This window comes from Phycodurus eques, chromosome 1 (genome assembly GCF_024500275.1).
Source record: "Phycodurus eques isolate BA_2022a chromosome 1, UOR_Pequ_1.1, whole genome shotgun sequence".
Classification (NCBI taxonomy): Eukaryota; Metazoa; Chordata; class Actinopteri; order Syngnathiformes; family Syngnathidae; genus Phycodurus; species Phycodurus eques.
The window spans coordinates 5379905-5407612 of record NC_084525.1 but is presented as its reverse complement, the minus strand read 5'-3'; the positions used below and the strand labels follow the sequence as shown (position 1 = coordinate 5407612).

Here is a 27708-nt window from a genome sequence, read left to right as displayed (position 1 = left end):
CCAGAGGGTCCGTGAGAGTCTGCTGGGAATGTCTGGGAGAGTCCCCTGTCAGAAGGAGTTTCAACTCCCAAGTCTGGCAGAACTTGACCCACATCCCGGGGGTATTGAGTCCGAGTGGACCGTGTTCCGCGCCTCCGAGACTGAGGCGGCCGACTGAAGCTGGGCCCGTAAGGTGGTTGGTGCCTGTCGTGGCGGCAATCCCCTCGCCGTTGGTGGACAGGGATGCCATCAAGCTGAAGGAGGAGTCCTATCGAGCCTTTTTGGACAGTGGGCCTCCGGAGGCATGTGATGGGTCCCGACAGGCCAAACGGAGTGCATCTGTGGTGGTTGATGAGGCAAAAACACGTGTGTGGGAGACGTTTGATGAGGCCGTGGAGAATGACTTCCGGGTGGCTTCGAAGAAATTCTGGTCCACCATCCGGCGTCTCTGAAGTGGGAAGCAGGTTGTTATAGCAGATCGGCGTTAGGACCAAGTCCTTTGAATAATTTATCCTGTGGACCCAAAAACGTTGGAGCCCATTTTCTACACGTAATCTAGAAAAAAAATGAAATCAAAACCTTTGTGTATCTCTCTCCAGTGGAGGTGTACAACTGCGGCGTGGGCAGCGGCGACTGTTCGCAGTGCTGGGGCCGCGAGGATCAGGGCCACCTCTGTGGCTGGTGTGAGAACAGCTGCCGACTGAGGGACGACTGTCAGCCAATCAAAGAGCAATGTCCAGCGCCTGAGATCCACAAGGTAAGATCACTGTTGACTACAAATGCCTGCATTCACACTCTTTCGGTCTCCTCTTTGTAGCCCCCGGGCTGTGTTATGGCGCCACATAATAGTGAATCATGGGCTCGTTCACATGGCGCCTGGAGAGAAGAGCTTGGTTGCCTATAAGAAATATAACAGATTGTAGCATTTTGTGACCTAAACGTGCACGGTGAATTCTCATAGTAATGCCAGTTTAAGGCGGAATTAAACCGTGCTGGCGTGGCTTTTCTCCGACTACTCCGGCTTCGCCCTACATTCGCAAAACATGCATTGCAGATTCATTGAAGTCCCGTAATTGTCCTGAGGTGCAAATGTGAGGGTGAGGGGTTGACTTGTTATATGCGCCCTGTGATTGGCTGGCGACCAGGGGTATACACCGCCTCTCGCCCAAAGTCAGCTGGGATAGGCTCACCTGTGACCCAAGTGAGGATAAACTGGATGGATGAATGTAAGCAACTAAGGCGAGACAGGTGCTCCCTGTTGCAACCTTTTGCTTTTGAATCACTGTAATATTGAATAAATCTGCCGTCTTCCGTCTCCAATGAAATTTTTGCTAATATTGTACAATATTACTCGAGGGAAGGGCAAATAGTGGCAGGGTCCTGCTGAAATCTTGAAACACACAGCAACAGTAACTAAGGTGGGGGCAGGTCATGGTGAAATGTCAATTCATATCGACTGGTTAAGCTTATCTGCATAATCCTTTTCCGTGTTTGGGGCGAACCTGTTTTGTGACGTAAGCGCACGCTCTATCGGCGCGGCCACGGTAGGGGGTCGCGGGTAGCACGGCTCACATGAGACCCAATCGGGCTGAACTTCCTGTCGATAAAAGGCCGAGTGGCCCAGGAGAATAAGCACGTCCAACAAAGTGGGCAAACACCCGCACACATCCTAACACACGCTCTCACGCAGGTCCACAATCTGTCATGCAGATAGACCGTATTGACGCATACATGACGATCCTTCATCCTTTTTAGGTGTCAACTGAGTGTGACTAACAGGATGCTGGCACACTAACTTATGTGCACTTCTTCCGCGAGTGATGTTAGCCGCGCTCAGAGTCCTCCGATTGTTGCAATGCTCTCTCTTTTTCGCCCTCACTAACACACACACACACTGACATGCAAACCTAGACTAACAATGTCTGGAGAGGGGCGGGCTGCTGGAAAGATACGGGCGCTGTGGCTCTGCGGGGTGTGCGACGCAACGCGCTGGCAGCCGCGTTTCACCAGACAATTCAGAGAGGTTCAGGTTGTCCGCCAAGACCCAAGAAAAGGTTAGCTTTGCCTCAGCACGTTTCTTTATATTTTAGTCGGACTTTCTCGAGCCCCAAAGGATGTTATTGTGACAGTGGTGCCTTGAGATAGAAGTTGAATTCATTACGTGGCCACACTCTCAAAACAGTACTTACATTTGCTGTCCACCTAACCTGCAAACAGAGAAAATGTGAGCCCAAAACACGACTGTACCTAATGTATTGTCCTTCCTTGGTCTTCGGTGCGCTCTACTGGCGGCTTGCAAACCAGCTTAATGGCGCATTCGCGCTAGCATTGTGATTGGAAACCGATATGAATTGATCATGGCTGGATGTTGTGAAGTGCGCTGCCTCCATCTAGCGGTGGGCGTCTGAAGGCTACTCGTATCTCAAATTGTGTTTGTATCGCAAGACAAAAAAATTGGTCAAGTGACACCTCGCATCTGGAAAAATCTGTAAGTCGAGTCACTCTTATCTCAAGGCGCTGTATTTAGATTTTTCCACATAATGCGTCATCATTAGAAATGCTCTACATCAGTGGTATCTTTATTTTTCTTTTATTTACTTAGCTACAACTTGCATTGCCACTTGTTGTATACGTCATGGCCCCCTGCGATGTTTCCAAAATGGCCAATTGAGGCAGAGGCTTCTCGAGAAATAACATGAAGAAAGGGCTGTAATTCAGAAACACTCTAACAGGATTATAAAAGTATAAAAGTGACTGAGGAGTATCTGCAACATTTGCACAATTGACATTGTCCCAGATTATCGCACTACTTAGTCACTTTAAACTGCGTACATTCCTTGAAGTCTCGGCGCCATTTGCACCGGACTATTGCTATATTAGTCATTCAAACTGCACTGCTTGATAGAGGGCTCTGCATCGTTTTGCACGATTGTCAAAAAATAAAATAAAAAATGTTCTACCATTTAATCTATCAATCTATTTAATCTATCTGTTGTCGTACTAGAGCGGCTCCAACTACCGGAGACAAATTCCTTGTCTGTTTTTTGGACATACTTTGCAAAATAAAACGGACCGGTGGTCGGGCACGACGGCCCTTGTATACATGTTTCACACTGAATCCTTTCAATAAAATCTATGAACCAAACCGCCATCTGCTGGATCTAGTGGGGCGCTGCCAAATTTGCCCCCAAAGCAAAATGGTCCCTCCCGCTTTCTTTTCAATGAATTGAATCTCTCGCCACGCTAAACTGTGAGCTTGTCCGCTGTTTAAAATAAACATGTTTAGAAATACTTGCGTAGGCGTCCAAAGCAGGAAGCGCTAAACATTGTTTCTCTGTGACATTAAACTGAAATCAGGCATTCCAAGTCTGGGAGGCAGGATGGAGAGCCGCTTGGTCAGAGAGAGGGTGGGGAAACGTCCCGTGGAGTGAATGCTTTTCCTGTTTTTGTCCTCAGCTCCTCTTTGATTTGCACGGCGGAACCGCATAAGAAGGCTGAAACGATCTTTAAAAACAAGATTGGATCAAGGTTGTAGCTGCGTGAACAATGCATCCCAATGCAAAGAAAACAATCCCGTCATCACTCTGAGCGGAGCTTTGTGTCGACACATTTGCAGCCTGTGATCTCGGTGGAGGCTGAGCTGTAAATCAAACTTCACAGACTTGTAAGAGGTGCAAATGAACAGCACGCCAGCTGATGTTGATGTCAGCGGCCAACCGCGCCACCGAGATGCACGTAGCGGTTATAATAAATGACTGCAGTTTCTGCAGCGCTCCGTAGGGAGGCTGGGTGCCCCTGCATGCCATGTTGTGCATGTTTAATGTTGATGTACAGTGTGGGCGTCACATGTGTAAAAACGAATGCGGCGTTGTGGTTTTTTTTTAACGTGAACAGCATTCACGAGTATGCGGCGAAGGTAACTGCCGGGTGGCCTCACAGGCCGCTGTAATGTAACCGCTAAAACATCACAAACACTTCCTGTGTTGTCGTGGCTGTCAAATAAAATGTGTGCTTGTGTTTTTGGCATCGGCGTAAAAGACAAGACCTGTACTCACGAAACTACTCAATCTTTTATTGAGCCACACTGCCACGCTTGGAGGCGTCAGATTATCAGGATGCAGAAATGTATCTTGCCCTCAAATCCGGACCCAACATAAGAGCTGTTTTCCTTCTCAGTTGGAGCTCCTAAAGGAGCCGGAGCCGGAGCCAAGCTAATAACACAGAGATGTCACGGTGACCGCAGCTCAGTCAGGGTTCATAAAAAAAAAAAAAAAAACTAGTTACATTGGCAAGATCATAGCTTTCTCCCCGCTCTGGGTGTCTGAGATGCTATCTTTAACTGAGACGTCATCTCCTTTCTCTGCGAGGGGAGGTGAAGGCGATGGCTCAAATGACGTGTGAAAGTGCGACCAACAGCCGAAAAGGCTACGGAGGAATCTGGCAGACAGAGGAAAACATGAAAGGGAATAACGCCTGGCATTAATTCTCCACGTTGAGGCTCGGCGCGCTCACCAGCATCGACATTCGCTGTGCTCTCGACACTCTGTTCGCCAAATTGCCTTCGCGCTCACGCACCTATCTCGGGTGCTCTCCAACCGCCTCTTTCACGCTGGCTGTCTCATGTGGGATGTGAAGAGGGCTCTTAAGCTGCTCTTTGTTTGCATGTTCGGTAGAGGAGTCGAGGCTGAAACGGCCCAGACAGTGACGAGTCGGCTTTGCGTGCGTGCGTGCTCTTGTGGGCCCTTTCAATTGAATCTTGTTGCTCAGCTCTTAGACCAGACACTTGGCCGTCAATGTCAGCATCACGCTGCACCTCCTTCCTCCTCGTTTGTCATATCATTTGTGCGTGCTTGCCTTGCTCACTGAACAAAGCTGTGCTCCATCTCTTTCAGATCTTCCCGCTGAGGGGTCCAGTGGATGGAGGCACGCGCCTGACGGTGCAGGGCAAAAACCTGGGCCGCAGAGCTGAAGCAATCAAAGTCTCCATCGGAGAGGTTCCGTGTACACTCCTGCCTGAGCTCTACAGTGTCTCTGTTGAGTAAGTATCACGTAAACTGTTATGATGTCATTTGCGGTGGCGAGGTCGGTGACAGTGATATGGCTGTTGTTGTGCCCATTGTTCTACTCTGTGGCCTTCAGTTGGTTTTGTGGTAGTTCTTGACCTGCTCGTTGTTTAAATCGCCTTCAGATAACTTCTTTTGTGAATTTGAGCCCTATAAATAAAACGGACTTGACGTAAACAGTGATATACAGTCAATTCGCATACGCCATCTGTCCAAAACTGATCTATCAGTATAATCCCATTTTAGAGACTGTCGAAATGTGCATAGGAGATGATATGTACAACAGCTTGTTGTCACGGTAACCCCTCATTCTGTTTGGCAGGTAAGTGGTCAGGCACTCGGGCACGCGAGAGTGGGCAATGCATGTCACCTGGAAAGCAAAGAAAAGAAAAAAAGAGGAGAAAAGGCTGAGGTCCGACATAACAGTGAACTCGACCCGCCTCGTTAATTTCAGCCGACAGGAGAAGCCACACTGCTAGCCACGCTTATTGACATTATGATCAAATCCTTATGAACCGCAACATAGATGGAGTGGAGGTTCCAGTAAACAGAGCATGTTGTCTGAATGTTGAATAAGCTATATAACTAGCGTATACAAAACAGTTCAAAGGTTTAGGGTCACCTATTTTTTTTTTTAAAGACAAGCACTTATGTACACTGTACAGATATTGTATTTATAGATACACTACCATTCAAAAGTGCTTAGAAATGTCCTTCTTTAAAAAGAGGCACGTTTTTTATTTTTCAATCAAGATAACATTAAATTAATCAGGCCTAAGATCAGCAACTGTAAACACTGAAAGAGCCGCGGGAACCAGTTTCCGACAAAAAAAAATATGGGAGCCATAAAACCCTTTTGACATCTAAAATGAAGTCATATCATTTTAACGGTCCACCATAATCTTCAAATTTCAAATTACATTTCCAAAAAAAAAAATCATGATTTATTTTCTAAAGATATTTGGGAGCCGCAGCAGAGGGATTAAAGAGCCACATGCGGCTCTGGAGCCGCGGGTTGCCCACCCCTGGTCGAGGACGCGAGTGCTTCGTAGGCGGTCTGCAGGCCACGTCCCTAATGTTGTGTCCTGCGCATGCAGCTCACCATCATACAACGCTGGCATATTTGTGCTTTCATACATCAGGTTATCGCACATTCACAACGATTTGAATGCAGCATGTTTCTCACTTCAAAGGACTCCATAGCTCAGGGTTGATCACAGCGTAACCATGGCGACAGAAGGGCCGGCCGTCATAACAGAGCTCAGTGGAAGTCAGCAACTTTCCAAAAGCGTTCAGATTCGAACAGCTCAAATGGAACGGTTTATCTGGTTGTGCTCCAGTGAAGCCCATCATTGCATTCAAAGCAGGTTTGGGTGTGACCCATTGACTCCGACCTGTCACTCCATCTGCCCAAAACGTTCCCCCGAATTGCACAACACACAGCGAATCCCATTTCACTCCAGCAACGAGCTCATCTTGTACCATTATTTTTGATTGGCTGTTTATTATGACAGCAAGGTAAAGCCTCCACAAATCACAACATGTCACACTACGACGTCGTCAGCACATCGTTGTGCCTGCTGGCTGCTTGATGGAATTGGATGTGATCCTGTGTCATCCCATTCATTTTAAGTCTTTACATTCATAACCACCCATCAAGCGTGAAATTTGCAGGCAAGTCATTATTTGTGAGCAGCCCACGTCAGAAAATGTCTAAATGCAAGATGTTCCGATTTTGGTCCTAGTGTGACGTCTTCGTCAAGATAATTTGAATAATAGATGATGATCATCTGCCGTTTTCTTACTAATGTACACGGAAGCACTCTCACGTCGAACCCGAAAGTAAAGCAAAGCTGCGGTGTTCTTAGATGCATGTATTTGCATGAACTGCATTGTCAGCATAAGCCTCTGATAGCCAGCACATAAACACACGACTCGCAAGACTTTACGACTGCCCCAATTTACGAGCAGTCACTTGGTCCTAAAAAAACACAACGAATAAAACACATGATTTGGAAATTGCAGAATTTCACATTTTAAAGAGGCAAGACTCATCAAGTCATTGACTTCAAGTCTAAGTCAAGTCCGGCTTCATCTGTCTTCGTCTTTAATAAAGCAGCTCCCAAGTCCTCAAATTTGCTTCTCAAGTCTGACTCGAGTCAAGCCGTGTGACTCGAGTCAAGCCGTGTGACTCGAGTCACCCGCCTGTGCTATCTTTAGCAAGGGTGATCGGTGAGCAGTGGCTCATTTGCAAGAGACAGTCCAGCCCACCCACAAAAAAGCGTCTCTCTGTACACGGCGGTTTCGAGAGGGGTGATAAGTGGGCTGAGTTCTTGAACTTTGCATGGGCAAGTTCCACCAAAGCATGTTGCAGACATGAGATTATTTTCATTTGTGGGGAAGTACGAGCATCATATGCTTCCTTTGAATGTCCACATGTTCTGAAATTCAAAGCTGCTCTTGCCGAAGCAAGCACATCTGCCCTCTCGGGGCTGCAGAGACAGATGTGTGACGCGAGGTGAGAGTTCGCGACGGGCTGCTAAAGCAAAGATGCACACTTGTAAGCTGTCGGTATTCGAACAGTCTTTGAATTGCTTCCCTGTCATTCTCGCGCTCATTGAGGGGCCCCTCAGCCTGTCCGTTTTGTCAAACACTCCAACAGCCGAGCGCACGCACACCTGATTGCTGATGACCCTCGCCGCCATCCACTCAAGTGAAATGACGAGAGACGTCTTCTAAACTAGCCAGTAACATTTCGACAGGAATGTGGCTCAAGGGTCAGTCCCGCCGGTCCCGCCTGCTTCTATTTGGAGGGTGCGTGTCCTTTGACTCACATTGTAGTCACACTCGGCACACACGCAGCATATTGGTGCAAGGCAACAGCTAACATTTCAACTACATGCTGGTCGGTCTGTCTTTCCAAGAAACAGATATCAGCAGATATTGTGTGTACAGTAGCGCCTTTCTTAAGCAAGTTTAATCCTGACAAACCTGCACGGGATCATCGCTGGTTGCAGTGTATAAGATGTCACATTCATCATGTTTCTTTCTGTACATGACATGACGCAGCAGCCCGTGACTGCCTGTCTCATTTGAATATGAGATTATTACACACTTGCGAATTGATGTTCTTGTAATCTAAATTCCAGCAACTGAAGGCTTCCAGGGCAGGTTGGCATCAGGCAGTGAATCTGTTATATTATTTATGTATGAGTGTTTTTCTCACGCTTCTTTCTTCTGGTTTTTTTTTTTTTGGGGGGGGGGGAGTTCATGACAACATATTTCATTTTTGTTATTCTAGTTGGAGAAACTTAAGGCTCAATATGTAAAAATATGACAAACTGAACAAAAGAATCAAATGCATCTGGGACAAAATATGTACACACAGCAGAAACGATAGCACCCGAGAGAGGGCAAACCTCCGCCAAGGCAGAAGAAAAATGGATGATGATGGTAGACAAGTTGCTGACATGCTGTTTCAGTGGGACTGCGTTTCAGATCACAAAGCGAGGTCCATGAAAGCTCTTTGAGGTGGACTCCAATAGAGATGCTGAGCCAACAGGGTGTCTCTCTCTGGTCCAATATCAGTGAACTCTGACCCCACACATGCGTGTCTGATTGAGTGAACGCACGCCAACATCTTGTACAAAGTTTTCCCAGAAGAATGGAAACTATTATAGCTGCAAAATTCTGGGGGAACAACTCTGGAGTTTCTTCAGGGCTTTTTGTTTTTTTTGTTGTTGTTGTTGTTATTGTTGTTGAGGATCTAAACTCTGGAATGAGCGTGGAATAAGAATTGGGTTTAAATCTTTAAAAAGCCATTTGTCTTAGTTGGCAGTTTGTGGTTTTAGTTTGTGGTTCTGTATCCTTTTTGTCAACAGAGTTTTAGTTCTGCTTATGTTTGATGTCATTTATGCTATATTTGACCTATAACAGGGGTCAGCAAATAGGTTTGGCCCAGGGCCAATTTTTTTCCCTGACAATTTCGGTCACGTGGGCAAGTCAGCTAATCAGTGTCTTTCTTGTGACGTGGTCACCTGTCACACGGGTTACGTGGCCAATCAGGTGCTTAAATACTGTAAAAAGGAAGTGTAGTGAGCGCCGTAGCAGCCTTTTTTTTAATCGCCGTTGCGCTGTAGCAGCCCGGCTCATTAGCGTGCCTTGACGAACGTCATCTGACCGGTCAGATATAATTGGTCGCAGGCTGCTTGTTTCCAACCCCTGACTTATAGACAGTATTAATGCACAGCACTTTGATCAACTCTTTTAAATGTTCTCTGTAAAAAAAAAAAATTGAATTCACTTCTTGTTGTGTGTAAAAACTAGGAAGGCCCTTTATTGTAGCTTTTTGTCTAGTTTTGGAAAAAATACAGATGAGATGGACAAATAAGAGTGTCTCAATGTCATTCCTCTCATTGTTTAATATCCAAGGGCCAACGTGCCACAAAATCATTTCTTTAACTTTGTTATGTCAGTTTGTCTAACACTACACCCATTTCTTCCTAAACAAGACGGCTCCCATCGGCATCAAAAGCTCGACCTCAACCAAGCTCATCCGCATGTCATGTCACAGCCCTCCCACATGCACCGCAGCTCCGCCGCACACTGTATGTGCTGTGAAGTCCTCTGTCAATCATGCGGTCCCGCTCGCCAACGCGCTGTAGCAACAAGCAGCTGACTAAATAAAACTCGCAGGGCCTGATTTACTAAAGGGGTGCGTGTTCAAAAGTGGACACCAACTTGAATGATTGCTCAATAAAACAGATGTGGGAGCTGATCAAGTAATCTGGGGCACTGTGTGCCAATTGCCTTTTGCAAGTTCTGGCAGGAGTAGATGCAAATAGATTGATTTAACACGGGCAATGTGATTGGTCAAACCCGAGACGACTTGCTGTCTTTAAATAGCGCGATTGAAAGGCAGGTGCAAACCGACGGCGCTGTGCGTAACCATGACTGTGGTTACTGTAGCGAGGAGGCATAGGCACAATGAGAGGCGACGGGGCGAACGGATCTTTTCCGCTTGTGTAACCATTTTGGAACTGCCAGAAACTAAAATTATTGCGACATATCGTCTATTTAGCAATACGATTTTGGAGCTTGTGAAGGATCTGAGGGTTGGACTTTAGGTCATAAGGTTGCAAAACGCACAAAATTGAAAATAAATTGAGAAGCAATCATTCATTTTGCATGTTGTTTGACTGTACGGTCACTGTTTGTGGTTGTTGTGATGTCATGAGGTGTTATTTATTTACTTTACTTAAATTTCCTTATCTGTGTTTGTATGTACAGTATAGCTACATGTGTATGTGTCTTTATATATATTTATGTCCTTGGTGTTTTACCATGGATGGGTTGATTGTAAAACTGAATTGCCCTTCTGGGACTAATTAGGTTTGCTGAATTTGAATCTGACTTGGATCCAGTCACAAGAAGGAGTCATGCTATATCACCCATGACAAAACTTAGCATCAACCTGGCATTTCTTTGCTTCTGGGTCATTTTAGCGCACTGTGGTAATTGCTGCCAGCTTCTCCCAGAGCAGTTTTGCGGGTGTAACGTCCCCCGTTTTAAACGCGGTGTTATGTAGCATGGGCACATACATCCAATTCACACGCAGTTGGGACGAGTCAAATTTTAAAAAAAATTAAAAAAGGAAAAAAAAACATGTTCATCTAGTGCTTGCTGGCTTCCACAAAATTATTGGCATGATACATTTGTTTTCTGTAACTTAATAATGTTGTTGTTTTTTGTACCTCTTCCACTTACGTTTCTAATTCCATCACTTCAAAATTAATTTTGCCCTTGCAATGCTCTCCCATTTTTCTAAGGTGAAAACCATCATTTACCTACAGCAGAATCTGTTAGAGAGTAAACACAAAATGTAGAGCCTCTTATTTCTTATCTTGGTAAATCAGGCACCACACAATTTAGCACGCGCTATTTGGGATCTCAGTAAATCAGGAATAGAGTGTGTGAAAATAAGAGGGAATTTGGTAAGGTTTGCTCCATCTTGGGTTGGCCCCCACCGCACTGTTGGTTGCTGTTCCTGGCTGCTTTACATTGCCATGAATACGAGATGTCCCTGATGACACACAAGGCTTAATGACGGCCAGAAGGCTTGAGAACAGGCCTCCTGTGTGGCTTGACACATCTGGTCTGAGGTGCTCTGAACTTTACCTCTCGTAATATCATAGGGCTTATTGGATTTCACTTGTAAATGCAATCTGGTTTGATGAATGAGTTCATAACCCCCATGCTCCAAGATTCATCAAGTCTCCCTCTTCCTGTTACGTGTATTGTTTTCTCATTGTTTTTATTAACATTATGAAATAGGCCGAATTCTTGAGCGCTCTCCAGATATCATAAAGATTGGGTTGCATCTTGTGATTTGCGCAGGCTGGTGTGTCTCACTGGGAGGTCTCGACATGGCGGTACGGATATGATCCAAGTGGACGTGGATCAGAGCGGGACGGGCAAGTCAAAGGAGAGCTTCTCATACTTGGTGAGTATTCAGTCGTCTGATCTTCCGCATTCTTCTCCTCTCTCCTGTTTCCCACAACCCACCGGGAGAGTCCTCCCCAGCGAGTCAGCTGAGTGTTAACAGATGCGGTTTATGGCTCTGAAGAATGCGCGTGTGTGGGAATCTTCAAACGTTTATCGGAGCAACAACCGAGCACCATTGTCATTCTGCGCCTGTTGCCAGTAAAAACAAACAATGTCCGCCGGCGGTGCTCGGCGGTTGTGTTAATTGACCTCGGCCCACGCAGGCTCCCATTTGATTAAGAGTTTTCAGGAGTGGAAATACCCATAAAACCCACTTGTGCCGTCCTATTTACAGGAAAAGTGGATTTAATATTCAGTGAGGCTGATGCAGTACATCATATGAGTAGCTTCCAGGGGCGACCCCGCCTGTGAGATAAATCAGCCCCCGATCTTGAGACTTCACTTGATATGTAAGGACAAAGGAAATCCAAGACAGTAAACATTGCACTGCACTGCTTTGGAAAACTCTTTTGGCCTTCCAGCCTTTGAGATGTTTGGGTCTGAAAGCTATTGACTGCACAGTGTCGAAGGGTGGAGAGTTGAAGAAAAGGAAAATAGCTTTGGAGACAGGATATTTGCTTCTATCTCTTTCGTCAAACCTCAGGAAGGAAACATCTGCCTCCTTACAGCGGCTTAAGCGCCCAAACACACAATAGGTCTCCTCCGTGTACACGCTGAGGAAGTGAATCCTGTCAGTGAGGATGAGCGCTTTCGCCCACAGGCGAGGTTCACGGAGGGGGTAGAGCCTTCGGACCGAGCGCGAATGCTGATGCTGAATAGCTGCAGAGTTGGATATTCGTCTTCGCCGCACACCTTGCGTGTGCGTGCGCGTGTGTCTACGTGTGCATTTGCACGTGTATGCGTGAACAGTAGCAATCCTGCAAGCTTCAGCTTTCTTCCGTGCAGCCTTGGCTGTCTTCACACTCGTCTTCAGTGAGCTGCTGCTACAGTCAGCAGCTGTACGAGCTATTGAAACCTCAGAAATTGAGGAAAACCTGCGTTTTTGTCAGCATCAGGAAGCAGCAAACACGGTGGAAGATGTTCTGCCTTTTCAAGCTTCACGAAAAGATCACGCCGGGTGGCCAAAAGCAGATTACCTAAACGTGACTGCACACTAAGCATATCTACACAGTTGAATGAAATTGTTAAAAACAAACTTTTTTGCTGGAAAACGTTTTGTCTTTACATTTTAGGTACAGAATAGATTCAATCATTTGGCCATTTTTTTTTTCTCTTACTTTCAACACATAGCTTCCTTCCACGGGTTCAAAAAAAAAATAATCAAAAAGACGGGAAAAGCACACGATGTCGGTTTCACGTGCAAATGAGTTCTCCTTACCTGCGTTTACTAACACGGGACAAGGTGTCAAAGCGGAGAGCACATTTGCGGCTGAGTCTGTAAGGATTTTGGCTTGAGGTACTTGGCCCGGGGGCAGGAAGGTGTCAGGTTTGACAACCACCATTGTCCAGCGAGCAGATGGATGACAGACGAAAGCGCTGGAGAGACAGCCAAGGTCCCCTCGAGCAAGGCACTGAACCCCCAAGTCGGGGGTTGTGAATGTAGCTATAAAAGGAATTTCTGGTCAGAGGGCAATACATGGTATTGTTCTTCTTTGCGTTCAGGTACCAAAGATGGTCTCCATGGAGCCGAGGAAAGGCTCTCGTGCCGGAGGGACCAGAGTGACCATCAGTGGGGAACACTTGGGAATTGGTTCTGAGGTTCGAGTCATGGTCAACGACACGCTGGAATGCATCATCACAGAGTGCGTAATCGTTTTGTAGTCAGCAATAAACGCCTCAATCCTCTTGGGCATGCCATTAATAAAAGATACAAATTCCGCACTTAGCTTTATGTTCCGAGCTATTACTCGATGAATTAAACCTTTATACAAGGCCGCTTGTAACTGAAAGACTTTGTATTCCAAGATGGCTTCGTAGGGAAGAGATATTCTGAATGGAAACCTTTCTATGACCCATAAATCTGATTGATTAAACACGGCGCTTTGTTGAAGTCCTTTTCCCCCTCTTTTAGGCGAACAGATGACACCATTCAGTGCACCATGCCTCCAGCTCTGCAGGCAAGCAGCGAGTCGGTGGTAGTGTGTGTGGAGTTTGAGAACGTGTTCTGTCAGAGTGAGGAACTGAGCACCGCATACACGTACGAGAAGAACCCCACGATCAGCATCATCAAGCCCGATAGGAGCTTCCTCAGGTTGGTGAAACATTCCTTGACACTCTTGTTTACTTTTTGTCATGCGTCTAGATATGACTTACTCGGTCGGGTGTGTGCGCGTTGCAGTGGCGGCAGGACCATCACGGTGGTGGGCCACGGATTTGACCTGGTGCAGAGTGCCACCATGCAGGTGCTGGGAATCGGACGAACTGTGAGTTATCAACCGCGCTGTGTGAGAACACGGTTACAACCTTTTACCGTGCCGTAGGCATCGCATGTAAAAGGTCAAGAGAGCTACCAATTGCAGCACTGGGACACAAACCACGACATGTCATTTGACCGTGACAAAGCCATTGAGAAAACCGTAGTTTGAATGTGTGACGTGTCCGTCGGGAAGAAGACGTTACGGGGGGGGGGGGGAACTGCTTGGAAGTGAGACACGATGCTGTTTGCAATTTACATTTCAACACCTAAGTTGAGATTCATAACGTGATCATTGAGGGGACTGGCTAATAAATTTACTTTTCTGTTGCTCGGATTAATAGCGCGTTTGACGCTGAAAAGGGGTAGCGCCCTGTTGACTACTATCAGGGTAGCCATTCTGTTTTGCTAAACGATTCAACGATAACCTAAGCAAACATTTGATTCATAGTTATTCATCCCAGTCTGTCCCTTTAGACGTCTTGCGATCTTCTTTGTACAACTGTTGATGACATCCGCTCGATTTATCCTCCTCACCCAAAGGTTCTGCTGGATTCATTTAGAATTTGTTTGGATGGAAATGGAAGATACCCGAACATTTTATAAATATTTTTTCCCTGGTGGTTGTACAAACATTATGAAAATGTCTATATCGGTTCATCAGTCGCGTTCCCGCTCTATCACAGATCTTTCAGCAATTGTTTTTTAAAAAACATTTTTTAATGGGTTTTTAGAGCGCATGGCTGTATACTGCAATGCTCAAAAAGGCATAGATGTATAACGCACAGACAAAACAATACCTAAACTTTTTTTCTTTACATTGTATACTGCAATTTGTTTTATGGTTCGTAATGTGTTTACAATGTGTGGTTAAAAAGGGTTTTTAATACGTTTAAATGTGCTTTTTTATCCCTTCTATATCGACGCTTTTCACCTATCCCCCGCGCGATGGACGGATGTTGACTGGAACCACACTTCAATTCATGTTGTCTGTGTTGTGTTTTCAGCTCTGCGCGGTTCTTTCGCCCTCAATGATCACATGCCCGTCGCCACCCTCCAGCCGGTCCCAGCAGACCTCGGTGCAGTTCTATCTCAACGGAGTCCTGTACGTGGACGACCGCCCCTTCCTCGCTGATAATGAGGCCAAGGAAGAGGAGGAGGAAGAGGAGGAGGAAGAGGAGCTTCAGAAAGGTCACTTCCTGTTGGATTACATCGAAGATCCTCAGTTCTTCACAGCCAACAAGGAAAAGTTGATTAAACATCACCCGGGAGAGCAACTGACACTCATCATCAATGTGAGTGGCTTGTGGCATATTAACAAGCAAACATTCCATTTCTATTTCAAACAAATTATGGGTGATTCACAGTATCTTCATGAAGCTGATAAAGGCACAACCTCAAGTATTATGGAACATAGTTTAACACTCAATAACAGACACCTGTGGTGAAAATGAAAAAGAAAATAATGCTAATTTATCGGGTACGAGCTAATGAAATGAAACGTGGCGGCTGGTTTAGGTCCTCATATGCTTCATTTCCTTCCTGTCGACCTCAGTGGCTAGACAATACGTGGGACAAGATATTACAGCATGTGCCAGGGTTATTTGCTACAGGCACTTACAATATAATAAATCCGTGACCGTAAGGCTACGTTGACACTATGTTAGCGGCGGCCACATTTGCCCGAAACATTTTGGCCTCTTTTTTTTTTTTTTTCTTTTTTTTATACCCGCCTCCGTATTCGAGTCTTGCGAAGTTTCCTCACAGTTTGTCACAGTATGCGTCATGGGCCGTGGGGGACGACGTGGTTGCCTGCTGAGTCTCGGATGGCAAAGGTTTTTCAAATATCTCTTTGAGCATCCGCGTTGGTCATGACCTGTCACCATTGGCCGTCCCGTACCCCCGCGTCGTCTCCCGATTTGGCCAATGTGTCTGCTGTGGCCGCTGGGAACATTGTGTAAAGGCAGCCTGAGGGCGCTTCTATTTTACAGTTTCTCTCTGGTCAGGGAGTAGGTGGCACAATGATAGAATTGAGTTGATACACGCATTTTAAATCGCTGCGACCATGAACTCTAATTATGAAAGGAGGAGGAAGACAACCATTTCGGACAGTTCACAGCCAAAGTTTCCACATTCCTGGCGAAACATTTGCAAATATAGAGTAGATTCAATTCCAGGAAATTTGGTTTTTTGATATAAAACTCCCGAATGGATCTCAGACGATGAACGTGTGGAAGAATATTATATCAAGATAACTATTTGTTCAATTGGACTCAAACCCATAATTGAATTCTGCTGGATATTGAATGAGTACATGCATGTTTTCTGTTGAGGTCTGCGTCACAGAGAACATTACGGACGTTGTGATTTTCCGAGAAGGATTGAGAGTGCAGTGAGCACTCGGGACCAGATTCAAACATGTGTCAAATAGTAATAGCGGTCTACTGATCTTGTCATGGTTGTATGAGGAATGGTTCCAGGCCATGTGTTGCAGATGCTTAGTCTTAAGCAATTATTAGATGGAGTTTTGACCACATTTCAATCTGTCAGCGCTTCATGTTAGTCTGCAACACCTCAGGTTGACGGGCAGAAAGTGCTCGCTTACCATCGTCCAAAACACGCGCATTTAAAATACTATTTTCTCGATGTTCGTGAAATAAAGCAAGAAAAGCTACTGATAATGAACATGCAATCAAGAGATTGAGAGAGTCTGTCGTATCTTGTTTGTGTGCAAAGGAAGCTCAGCTGTCTCCGCTGCAGGGCTCCGCGTTCCCGTTTGCATACTCCCATTCACACCAGAGGCGTAGAAAACACGTGAAAGGCCGCGTCCGGTGAGACGTGTTGGCCTCTCCTGTGATTTGGGGGATGGGAGGATGGGGTCCCAGGTACCTGTGTTGTCGTGGCTTCTCCAGACTCCGAGCGCCTGTCTGCTCGGATCCATCCACCCCGAGGGCCACCGGCTTCAACGCCGCGTGACGCCACGTGCTGACGGCACAGTCTAAGGCCGACGCTGGCATGCTGTGCTGTTTCCCCTTTACGTTGGCGAGTGTGCCAATGACTTGTTTTGTTTCCTGTTTTATTTCGAGACTTGCAGTTCTACTTATGGTTGACCTGTAGGCAGTAGCTGGGCTGAAAAGAAGGAAAGACAGTGTTTCTTTACCGGGAACTCGACTGTCAAGCAGAGGCTCTAATAAGCAACTGAGATGAAATGTGGCTGTTTTTTTTTGTTTTGTTTTTTTAAATCTTTTTTTTGACCAAGCGTGAATTGTTAGTGTTGCATATGGGATTGTGCACATTTTACAAGATGCCGCGACATATTTTTACATGATGGCGTGATGCTCTTCGTGTCAGCACGTGTGCGTAATTTGTGTGTGTGTTCGGAAGCATTTGTTGACAGAGACCTGGGAGGGTGGCATCCGCAATGGCGACAGGAGAGGGCCTTAAGGGTGTAATCAAAGCAAGGAAACACACTCGGGATAAACACACACACACACTTCCTCACTTTTGGGAAAGAAAAAAAAATTGCAATTCCATTCAAATTGGCTCTCACTTTCCTTATTTTGGCCTTCTTCCGTGTTTGTAATCCCATCGTGTTGGTCGCCAAGTTAATTGCTGAGAAATGTGAAATGAAAAAGAAGTGCCTAGCAACACAAACAGTAACACAATCAAAGGCCCACATTCGCCACTCGGCTGCAGAGAAAGCAAGTAGTGAAATGCAATGAGATTTTCTCTCCATTATCAGGTGTTTCAACCAAAGACAACAACAAATAGGGCGTCAAATGTCTGCGAGGCGACAATTTTGCATTTACCACTAAGGCTTGTTTGGATGCAACACCGAATGACTGAGGAACAAAAGCCATCTGCAATCTGTTCATGTAAGCCGATGGGACTGTGACGGCAAAACATAATAATATCAAAGCATCAGCTTTTAATCAATCGTCATGTGCTTCCTGTTGTGGATTCAGCGCAGAATATTGAGATTTTAGCTTTGTCTGTGCTTCTTGTCTTGCATCATGGCTCTAGTAATATTTTTTCTTTCTCAAGAGCTTTGTAATGCTATCCTATGCTATCCTGGGAGAAAAAAAATAAGTTAGATTCAGCCTAATGCGGACGCTCGTCCGATAGAAATCTCGAGCTACTAAAATTCAGATATTTGTCAAATGTTGGCTCGTTCGCTTCGAGGATATTGACGATTGTTTGTTTTTTGACAGGATTTCATTCATATTTTTGCGTTTTGCATGGAACTGCACCCAAACACTTTTGAAATTTGCCTTAGTTATTTGTCAAGAAAAAAACCCTGTGTGACACTTGCTTCCCGTTACATCAATGTGAAGAGCAGCTCTATTATTAGCAGGATTACACAAAAACTTGAAGCTATTAGAATCCCTCTTGAGTGGATTATGCACCAGCTGCCGTGTATCTCCCAAGTGGAGAAAGCTGACAGGAACTCCAAACAACACCACCAGGACAGAAGCAAAAGTCATTAGCAGAAGAGTTTCCTGTGAGTGCGTGACACATAAATAGCAGAGGAGTTCAAGTGTGGCGCGTGACACAATTGTACAACTCGGACAACAAAGAACAAAGGTGTTTTTTGTTGTTGCCCCCCCCCCCCCCCCCTCCTTCCCTGCATGTTGGCTTCGCTGACAATTAGTCTTAACTAGTCCTGTTGGTGTGAATGTGAGTGTGAATGCTTGTCTGTCGCTATGTGATCAGTCAGCAGGGACCTTGCAAAAGAGGGATGGGCATAATAGTTGAAGTATTAAGCAATGGTGTGTAACTGATTTAAGATGATTAGCTAGTTTGCTGTTTAAAGGTGAAGCCCATGACGTCAGCTACGAACGTTGAGCTCCAGTACGTCCACACAGACCTCCACCGTTGGCAAAACTTCTTTTTGGCATCATCGATCCGCTCGGTATATAGAATAGGCTAGCTAAATATATAGATAGGTAGATCTGTGTTTTCTGCGACCATAATAGAGATTATATACTGTTGCTTTCAGTGTTGTAATATAATCCTTGAACCTTTTGGTCAACATCATGTACTGTACTCGTAAATGTTTCATGAATGATGAATTTAGCAGGAGGGGTGACATCGTCAACAGACTCGAGGGAGGTTGACGGCTTGAAATTGCTATGTTGGTTTTTCCAACCGACGTCGTCCGGCAGAGGGCTTGAGAAAGTTATTTTAGGCAGGAGCAGGGTCTCCGTCTGCAGGTTTGCTTGTGTAGTCTCGGCCATCCAAAGTGGGAGCGTTAGCGGGATTGTTTGCTGCTTTAAGCTGAACTTCATCCCAAAGCGAAAGGACGTCTGCTGGCTTCCTCTGCGACGGGCCCGCCGCAGCTCGAGTTATCGCTCCCTTTTTGAGGTCCTCCGGCGTCTCGTAACGCTCAGCCACTGACAGCTGTTTGTGTTCCTTCCTGTTGCAGAAAGGGCCCAGCGATCTGGAGCTGATGCCGGACGAATACTCTGTGATGATTGGCCCGTACCCGTGTAACATCAGCTTCCACAATGACCAACTATTCCATTGCACCATCAACGGCCTGCTGAGCTCCCACGAGACAGAGATGCCCGTCACTGTGAGTATGCGAGCCAGCAAACATCGCCTTGCGAGTATGCAAACATAGCCTTCTCTTTAAAGACAAGATAACGGTCCATGTGACTGTAAATTCAATATATTGTAAATTGTCCTTCCCAGGGCCTCAATTTGATGCTAACTCCATAACAGCTATTCCTGTCTTACGAATCAAGCAATATATTTCAAGAATACACCTTTGCACCATGTCTCACATACTTGTGAGTGCCTAAAGCTCAAGTGGTCTCATCATCATAAACAAAAACAAAAAACCTTCTATGTCATTTGGCCTACAGAATGAATAAGAAAAAAGGCTGAACAGCTTGGATGATGATTTCAGCCTGCTTCTTGTCAGAAACGGGGAAGCCGTGAAAGTGGATGCCAAAAGCAGACTCGACCAGATGTACGAAAATACACAGTTTGTTAAATAAGGGAGCACGTAGAACAGGAAAACATGCAAGAGAAAAAACACACAACACGAGGGTATTAAAAGTGAATAAACAAAAAGCGACACAACAAAAGGTCAGTGAAAATTACAGATAATAACTCGATGTATCTAGGAACTAAGGTATGGGTGAACGGTGCCGCGTTGAAACGCAAGCAATGTGGAAAAATATAAAAATCAAAACCAAAAACACTTATCTAAAAAAAACTCTGGTGTACTTACTGTTGGCAGAAGAAACAGGAGACCAAAAAAAAAAATCAAACAGTAAGCACACGACCGAAATACAGTAGCTCACAAGAAAAATACAGAAACTGAAGAGATGGCGAAATAATTAGTGAGTAGATGCTAGTAAGCAAGTGAATAGTCCGGCAAAAGCTCTCTGCCGCAGCTGCATCGAGAAAGTCGATGATTGTGATTGGCAACAAGTGTGTCGCCAAAAGCACTGCCCACCACAGCTCACAAAAAAATACCGCTGACAAGCTTCTCTAGTGCCATAGTTTGAATGTGTGAAGAAAATAAAATGTAACATGAGGAAAATTACTTTGAAAGTCAGATGGAACGCCGGCCGAAATTTACATTTACACATAAATAGTCGTGGTGGAAATTCAGAAATGATTAACATGATCATTGAGGGACTGGCTAATGACGTTGTGTTAAACATAAATAAAAACAGATTTTTTTTCATGTTCAACCCATATTTAATTGAATACACTACAAAGACAAGATCTTTAATGTTCAAACTGATCAACTTTATTGTTTTTAGCAAATAATCATTAACTTGGAATTTGATGGCTGCAACACGTTCCAAAAAAGCTGGGACAGGTTTTAAATAAGAGAAAGTTGAGGAATGCTCATCAAACACCTGTTTGGAACATCCCACAGGTGAACAGGCTGATTGGGAACAGGTGGGTGCCATGATTGGGTCTAAAAGGAGCTTCCCTGAATTGCTCAGTCATTCACAAGCAAAGATGGGGCGAGGTTCACCTCTTTGTGAACAAGTGCGTGAGAAAATAGTCGAACAGTTCAAGGACAATGTTCCTCAACGTACAATTGCAAGGAATTTAGGGATTTCATCCTCTGCGGTCCATAATATCATCAAAAGGTTCAGAGAATCTGGAGAAATCACTGCATGTAAGCGGCAAGGCCGAGAACCAACATTGAATGCCCGTGACCTTCGATCCCTCAGGAGGCACTGCATCAAAAACCGACATCAATGTGTAAAGATTATCACCACATGGGCTCAGGAACACTTCAGAAAACCAATGTCAGTAAATACAGTTCGGCGCTACATCCGGAAGTGGAACTTGAAACTCTACTATGCAAAGCAAAAGCCATTTATCAACAACACCCAGAAACGCCGCCGGCTTCCCTGGGCCCGAGCTCATCTAAGATGGACCGATGCAAAGTGGAAAATTGTTCTGTGGTCCGACGAGTCCACATTTCAAATTGTTTTTGGAAATTGTGGACGGGGAAAAGAACCATCCGGACTGTTATGGACACAAAGTTCAAAATCCTGCATCTGTGATGGTATGGAGCTGTGTTAGTGCCAATGGCATGGGTAACTTACACATCTGTGAAGTCACCATTAATCCTGAAAGGTACATACAGGTTTTGGAGAAACTTGTGCTGCCATCCAAGCAACGTCTTTTTCATGGACGCCCCTGCTTATTTCAGCAAGACAATGCCAAACCACATTCTGCACCTGTTACAAGAGTGTGGCTTCGTAGTAAAAGACTGCAGGTACAAGACTGGCTTGACTGCAGTCCAGATCTGTCTCCCATTGAAAATGTGTGGCGCATTATAAAGTGTAAAATACGACAACGGAGACCCCGGACTGTTGAACAGCTGAAGCTGTACATCAAGCAAGAATGGGGAAGAATTCCACCTACAAAGCTTCAACAATTAGTGTCCTCAGTTCCCAAACGTTTATTGAATGTTGTTAAAAGAAAAGGTGATGTAACACACTGGTCAACATGACCCTGTCCCAGCTTTGTTGGAAGGTGTTGCAGCCATAAAATTCTAAGTTAATGATTATTTGCTAAAAACAATTAAGTTGATAGTCACTGATGGTGAAGTGGTGCACTCGCCTGACTTTGGTGCGGGCAGCGTGGGATCAGTTCCCACTCAGTGACGGTGTGAATGTGAGTGCGAATGGTTGTCCGTGTCTATATGTGCCCTGCGACTGACTGGCGACCAGTTCAGGGTGTAGTCCGCCTTTCGCCCGAAGTCAGCTGGGATAGGCTCCAGCGCCCCGCGTCCCTAACCAGGATAAGCGGTGTTGACAATGGATGGATGGAATTAAGTTGATCAGTTTGAAAATTAAATATCTTGTCTTTGTAGTGTATTCAATTAAATATAGGTTGAACATGATTTGCAAATCATTGTATTCTGTTTTTATTTATGTTTAACACAACGTCCCAACTTTACTGGAATTGGGGTTGTATTGTATTTTTCAAAGCCGTTTCAAATGAGTTTGCTTTTTTGCTAAAGGCTGCACTGTATTTGTATCTGTATACAAATACAGTGTGGCTAGTGTTCTCTAGCCACTAGTACACTAGTGGCTAGAGAACAAAAAGAGAGGCTAGAGAACAAAACTAATATGTTCCGTGTGGGAATTAAGTACACCTCAATAGGAAGACCTGTCATTTTATTTTTTTTTACTAGCTGTCAGCGACCCACCCAAAACGGGTCCGCGGCCCACCAGTTGAGAATCACTGCTGCAAAGAATAGCGTTCTGTCATCTACTAGCAGTTCCCACTTTAGGTTATCGAGGCTTTCAATGGGACGTTTTCAAGACAAAAGCGTAATATCTGACAGGCTGCTGTGCTAGCTGTCTGCTCACTCTTATTTTGAAGCATGCAAACCAAATTGGCCAAACGTAATGTGACCCACAATGTGTCAGCGTTCACCACAAAGTCATTACGCGTGCCCGGCTTACGACAGCCTTTAATCGGTGTAATGTAATTCCCATTTATCTCCTTAATCCTTGATCAAGCTGCCATTTTTTGACGAGACAATTTGTCAGTAAGACACAATCTGCTGATGCTGACATGGGGTTGGTGTGTTCGCCGGGGTGTTAGTTTTGTCTTTGTCACAATGAACTTAATCAAGATTAAGCTGATTTCCTTTGCAGTCGTGAAAGAAGCGGACGTTCTTGTCCCAGCTGTTTGTTTTTCTCTATTCGCCTCTGTTTCTTTGGCGGAAAGTATTCATCAATATTTAAATAAGAGCCAGAATGTGAGTGGTTTGCTGAAATAGCTCCGAAACATATGTCAGTCGGTCGCGAGAGTGCTGCTGCTAAAACCATTTGCCTTTTTTTTTTTTAACACTGAAATAGAAATATTTGCTTTGGGCTCCGCAACCACCACTGTGTGTGTTTTTTTTTTTTTTACGGCATTGACTGAGAATAAACACTCGCAAATAGCAAAGCGAGGTCTTGGGTCAAATGAAATGCCGACGCGTCAAGTGGTGGCATCTTCAAAGATGCGTGACAGCAGTGGGAACAACATTTAACACGGACGCCATCACAGAGGGCGTGTCCTTCTCTGTTCTTGGCATAGTTGAACGTATGTGCATGTATGTTTTCTTGGTGCGTTGCTTGGATTTCTGCCCTGACTTTTAGAAATGGTAGGTCTATTTTTACAAGGCTGCGTTTAGCTTGGCTCGAAAACGGGTCGACGAGGGGAAAACGTGTTTCTCGTACCCCGAGCGAAACAGGAACACGGAACAATGGCATTTCCCCCCCTCCATTGCACGCAGTCGGAACGACGCGAGAAGGCACTCTCTTGCAGTGTAAATAAATTCCTGCACCAAGTTAAATCACAAATTTTAAAAAGTGCAGCAAGGATTTGGTGTGAGGATTGGGTTTTTTTTGTTTTTTTTTAAATCTCTTTCTATGAATGTTGGAATTAGCTGAGGAGAGGGAAGGAAGGAAGTGGGGAGGGACAAGAGAAATGTCACATCTGGGTTAGTGTGAGCCATGTGACTCCATGCAGTAAGGCCATTTTTCAAGTCTGCACTTCTTCATTTGTCCCACATGCACCCTTGCGTCCTCACGACTTCATCAGTCTTCATGTTGCCAGAAAACAGAAACATTCTTATTTTTTTAAATGTGAATTCAACAAGCCTTGAAACAGATTTTCGGTGCTGCTGCCATAACAATTGTGGTTTCTTTTTTGTCGAGGATTTTGTATAAAGTCTGTTGATCCTTATGCTTGTTCTTACAAACAAGCATTTTGTCTCAGAAGAAAGACTTTTATGACAACTATTATATAATGTTAATGTTTCTTCGTAAACAACACGGCAACGACAGTGCATTTAGCACATAAGACCTTGAGAGGAGTTGATATTGTGGTGCGATAATGACAAACACCGGATTAGAAAAGAAAAGGAACGAGTGAAAACATATTCGATGCCATTTAATTCAATGTGACACCGTCATTTTGTCTGTAAAAAAAGAAATACAATGAATCATGCAGTCAAGCGTGAGCCGCAATGAGAATTTCAACCAAGCTGCGATCAAACTTGCCCACTCTAAAATGGCACCTGAGTGGTTTTAAACTCATCCGTGAAACATAAATGAAGTTTGGCGTATCGCTGAAACAGAGACGGCTTGTGAACACATTTGAAGGGGCTTTTGTGTTTCTTTGGCCATAAATCTGTCTGCCTGGAGGTCATTACGATTGTTTTTGATTACTTTACACCTCTTGCGAGCGCATGACAAGACAAACCAAATAAAACAAACAAGCCCTCAAACACATTCTGTTATGGTTAAACATTTGATATAAAACATTTTATACATGAAGTAGACAAAGCATTAAAACATTTGAGCAACTTCTTATGTTTCTCAAAAGGGCGAAAAAGATACACGATTACAAATTGTCCAGTCTTTTGTTTTACTCTTTCTTCTTTTGACAAATAACAGCAGCGGGAAGTAACAAAGTACATTTGTTACTGTACTTGAGTGGAATAAGAAGAAAAAAAAAAAATGCTCTCGACTCAATTCTATTCTGCTCTCCTCTCTTCTAGGTACAAGTGGGCAACTTTCGGCACACCATCGCCAAAGTGCAGCTTGGCGGCAGCGAGCTGGCCATCGTGGTGTCCATCGTGGTGTGCTGCGTCCTGCTGCTGCTCTGCACCGTGGGTAGGTCGCCAGGAGATGGAAACTCCAGATGGCACTCAGGCAAACAAACGGAATCCGTCTTCAGGGTCCGCAGCACAAAGGCATCGTTGTCGCCCCCTCGCTGATCGTTTTAGCAGACAGCTTGATTCACAGTAGTGGAGAAGCATGTCTTTAATTTGGTCAATAAGATTTATTTGTAGCATTTTTCTACATACAAGGGTCAAAAAGTGCGTGATTAAAGATATGAACATACAATTACAAAAGAAAAACAGTACTGACAGAATAGCAGCTGCCAACAAGAGCAACATCGCTTTGAAAATAAATTTCACAGTCACCTGAGTAACATTGCTACAGTATATTTATGTAGCTTTTTCTTTTTTCTTTTTTTTACAGCTGTCAGTCTGGGATTTGAAACATGTCTAAACGTACACGTCTTTGCTCCTTGCGTGTGTCCGCAGCCCTTGTTGTTTACTGCACGAAGAGCCGAAGGGCAGAGCGCTACTGGCAGAAAACTTTACTCCAAATGGAAGAGATGGAGTCCCAGATCAGAGAGGAGATCCGTAAAGGTGTGTTTAATGCACACACACAAAGAGGCACACGCTACTATTTTCTCAGGCCTTGTTCAGACTTCAAATGATGTTCCGTGTCAGTTTACAAGAAAGAAAGAGCACAGAGCGAGACAGAAATATCGACCACTCCTGTTTGTCGTTTCGTGCACGTTACCGCTTGTTTGTGTGCCCGACAACCGGTGTTTGTTGGCGGATTTTTACTGTTTCAAATGCGACAAGTACGTGATACATTTGTTGACAGATTTGTGCCTCGTGAGGCGTGACTCATAAAGGCCGGGCAGCTCCTGACAAGTGATCAGTCACAGGCAGTCACGGTGATTTGGCCACATCGCCTCCACGGGGGCAAGGCTCCGACGTGTGTGTGCGTGCGTGTGTTTCTAGGGCATGCGGGTAAAGCTTCGCGAAGGCCACGCCACGTCTATGAGCAGCGAGATTTATGGCTCCGAGATAACGGCAAGGATAGAGGAAGAGGAATGGAGGGAGGAAGCCACGGGTGTAGGAGTCAAGGCGGCGAGTCCGAGGAAAAGCAGAAGTGCATTGGATGCTGGTGGCGGTGGGGGCGAACAGGTTTCTTAGGTCAAATTTGTGACCTCGTTGCGGATGTGGAATGTCCACAGAGGGAGAGCCACACATCTGCTGAGACAAAAAGCTTTGCTCAACACAGAAGAATAGGGAGGAAATAAAGATGGCAAATGGACACGTTCCAGCTGACAGGAAAGGGGAGGTCTGCTCTTTGGGCCTTCTGGGGCTAATCGCAAGTTGAGGGTGTGAACTTACTAGTGCTTTCGAACACATTAGTGAGCAACTGGATAGATAACGCAGGAGGATGCTTTTCCTAAATCCTTTCCAGCCAAACACACTCTGAAGAAACCAGCATTGTCAGCCCAAATATGTCTCGCACGGTGCGGCAGGAAGAAATCCGCATCTGATTAGACAGCATCAGACAACGTTATTCACTCCTATATAAAGTGCTACCACTACCACTAGGCTTGTCAAATTGAGCCTATGTACACAACCTAGACATGATATAGCTGCTCCGCTTCAATTTGCCAGCACGCCATGCTGGACCACGGCACCCAGCAAAGCAAGAGAGGGGGCTTTGTATATTTAGTATTCATCCTGCATATGACACGAGATCTAGGAAATGAACTGATGCAATCCTGTGTTAAAATCTCTTAATAACTGAAATCGCATCTGTTTGGACGGATATCCCAGAGCCTTGGAGAATTTGATGGCACACATTTTTGTTGGGGAAAACAAAAGGAAACAAGAGCACACAGTGGAGCGCAGGCCTCCAGCAAGGCTGAACAATAGTGCCAGCTTGTGCAAGAGTGAGACCTCCCTCCTGGCTTTCTGCCTTGTGTTCTGGCTCCCAATCTTTTCTCAGTACCTGAGAAACCCTGTCCTCACATGAGTTAATATGTTTAATAAAACTGTCAATGCGAAATAATCATTTAAAAAAACAACTTCATTTGAAGCTGAAAAATAGCCCTTAAAAAAAAAACAGTGTCGGGTGGGCTGTATCCTACCCCAGGCCGATTAAAACCCTGAACTGGTCGTCAGCCACCCAGAGGTCACATAGAGAGACAGACAACCATTCACTCTCACAGTCACACCCTCACTGAGTGACAAGTGAACCCACGTTGCCTGCACGCAAATCAGGCCAACGTACGACAAACAGCGGCGAGGTCTGGCACCGGTCCTGTAGGTGGCAGTGATGCGCGTTGCAAAGTGGTTGCCAAACCACTGAAAGAGTAGACGTTAGGGCCTCCAACTTCCAAGGACTGGAAGCTTACATAAGTCAAGGTCATGATGAAACATAAAGCCACATTGTTGGAGTTTGTTCTTGGTGGCGTTAGCAACAGTTTATATTGTGTATTTGTCCTTTTAGGCTTTGCGGAGCTGCAGACTGACATGACAGACCTGACCAAGGAGCTTAATCGCAGCCAGGGCATCCCCTTCCTGGAGTACAAACAGTTCGTCACGCGCACCTTCTTTCCAAAGGCAAGGATTTCAATTTGTCTCCTCTATCTGATCTCTAC

General features: G+C 45.1%; 1 protein-coding gene across 1 annotated transcript in view; it reads left to right on the top strand.

Moving 5' to 3' along the window:
- Positions 1–27708, top strand: part of plxnd1 (plexin D1) — a 78584-nt gene that overhangs the window by 32153 nt on the left and 18723 nt on the right. Inside the window, exons 12-22 of the mRNA XM_061673572.1 lie at positions 579–736; positions 4872–5017; positions 11439–11544; positions 13209–13348; positions 13618–13797; positions 13885–13969; positions 14967–15254; positions 19385–19534; positions 25004–25118; positions 25556–25663; positions 27558–27670. Coding sequence (XP_061529556.1) covers positions 579–736; positions 4872–5017; positions 11439–11544; positions 13209–13348; positions 13618–13797; positions 13885–13969; positions 14967–15254; positions 19385–19534; positions 25004–25118; positions 25556–25663; positions 27558–27670 — 1589 coding nt within the window. The remainder of the gene's footprint in view (positions 1–578; positions 737–4871; positions 5018–11438; positions 11545–13208; positions 13349–13617; positions 13798–13884; positions 13970–14966; positions 15255–19384; positions 19535–25003; positions 25119–25555; positions 25664–27557; positions 27671–27708) is intronic.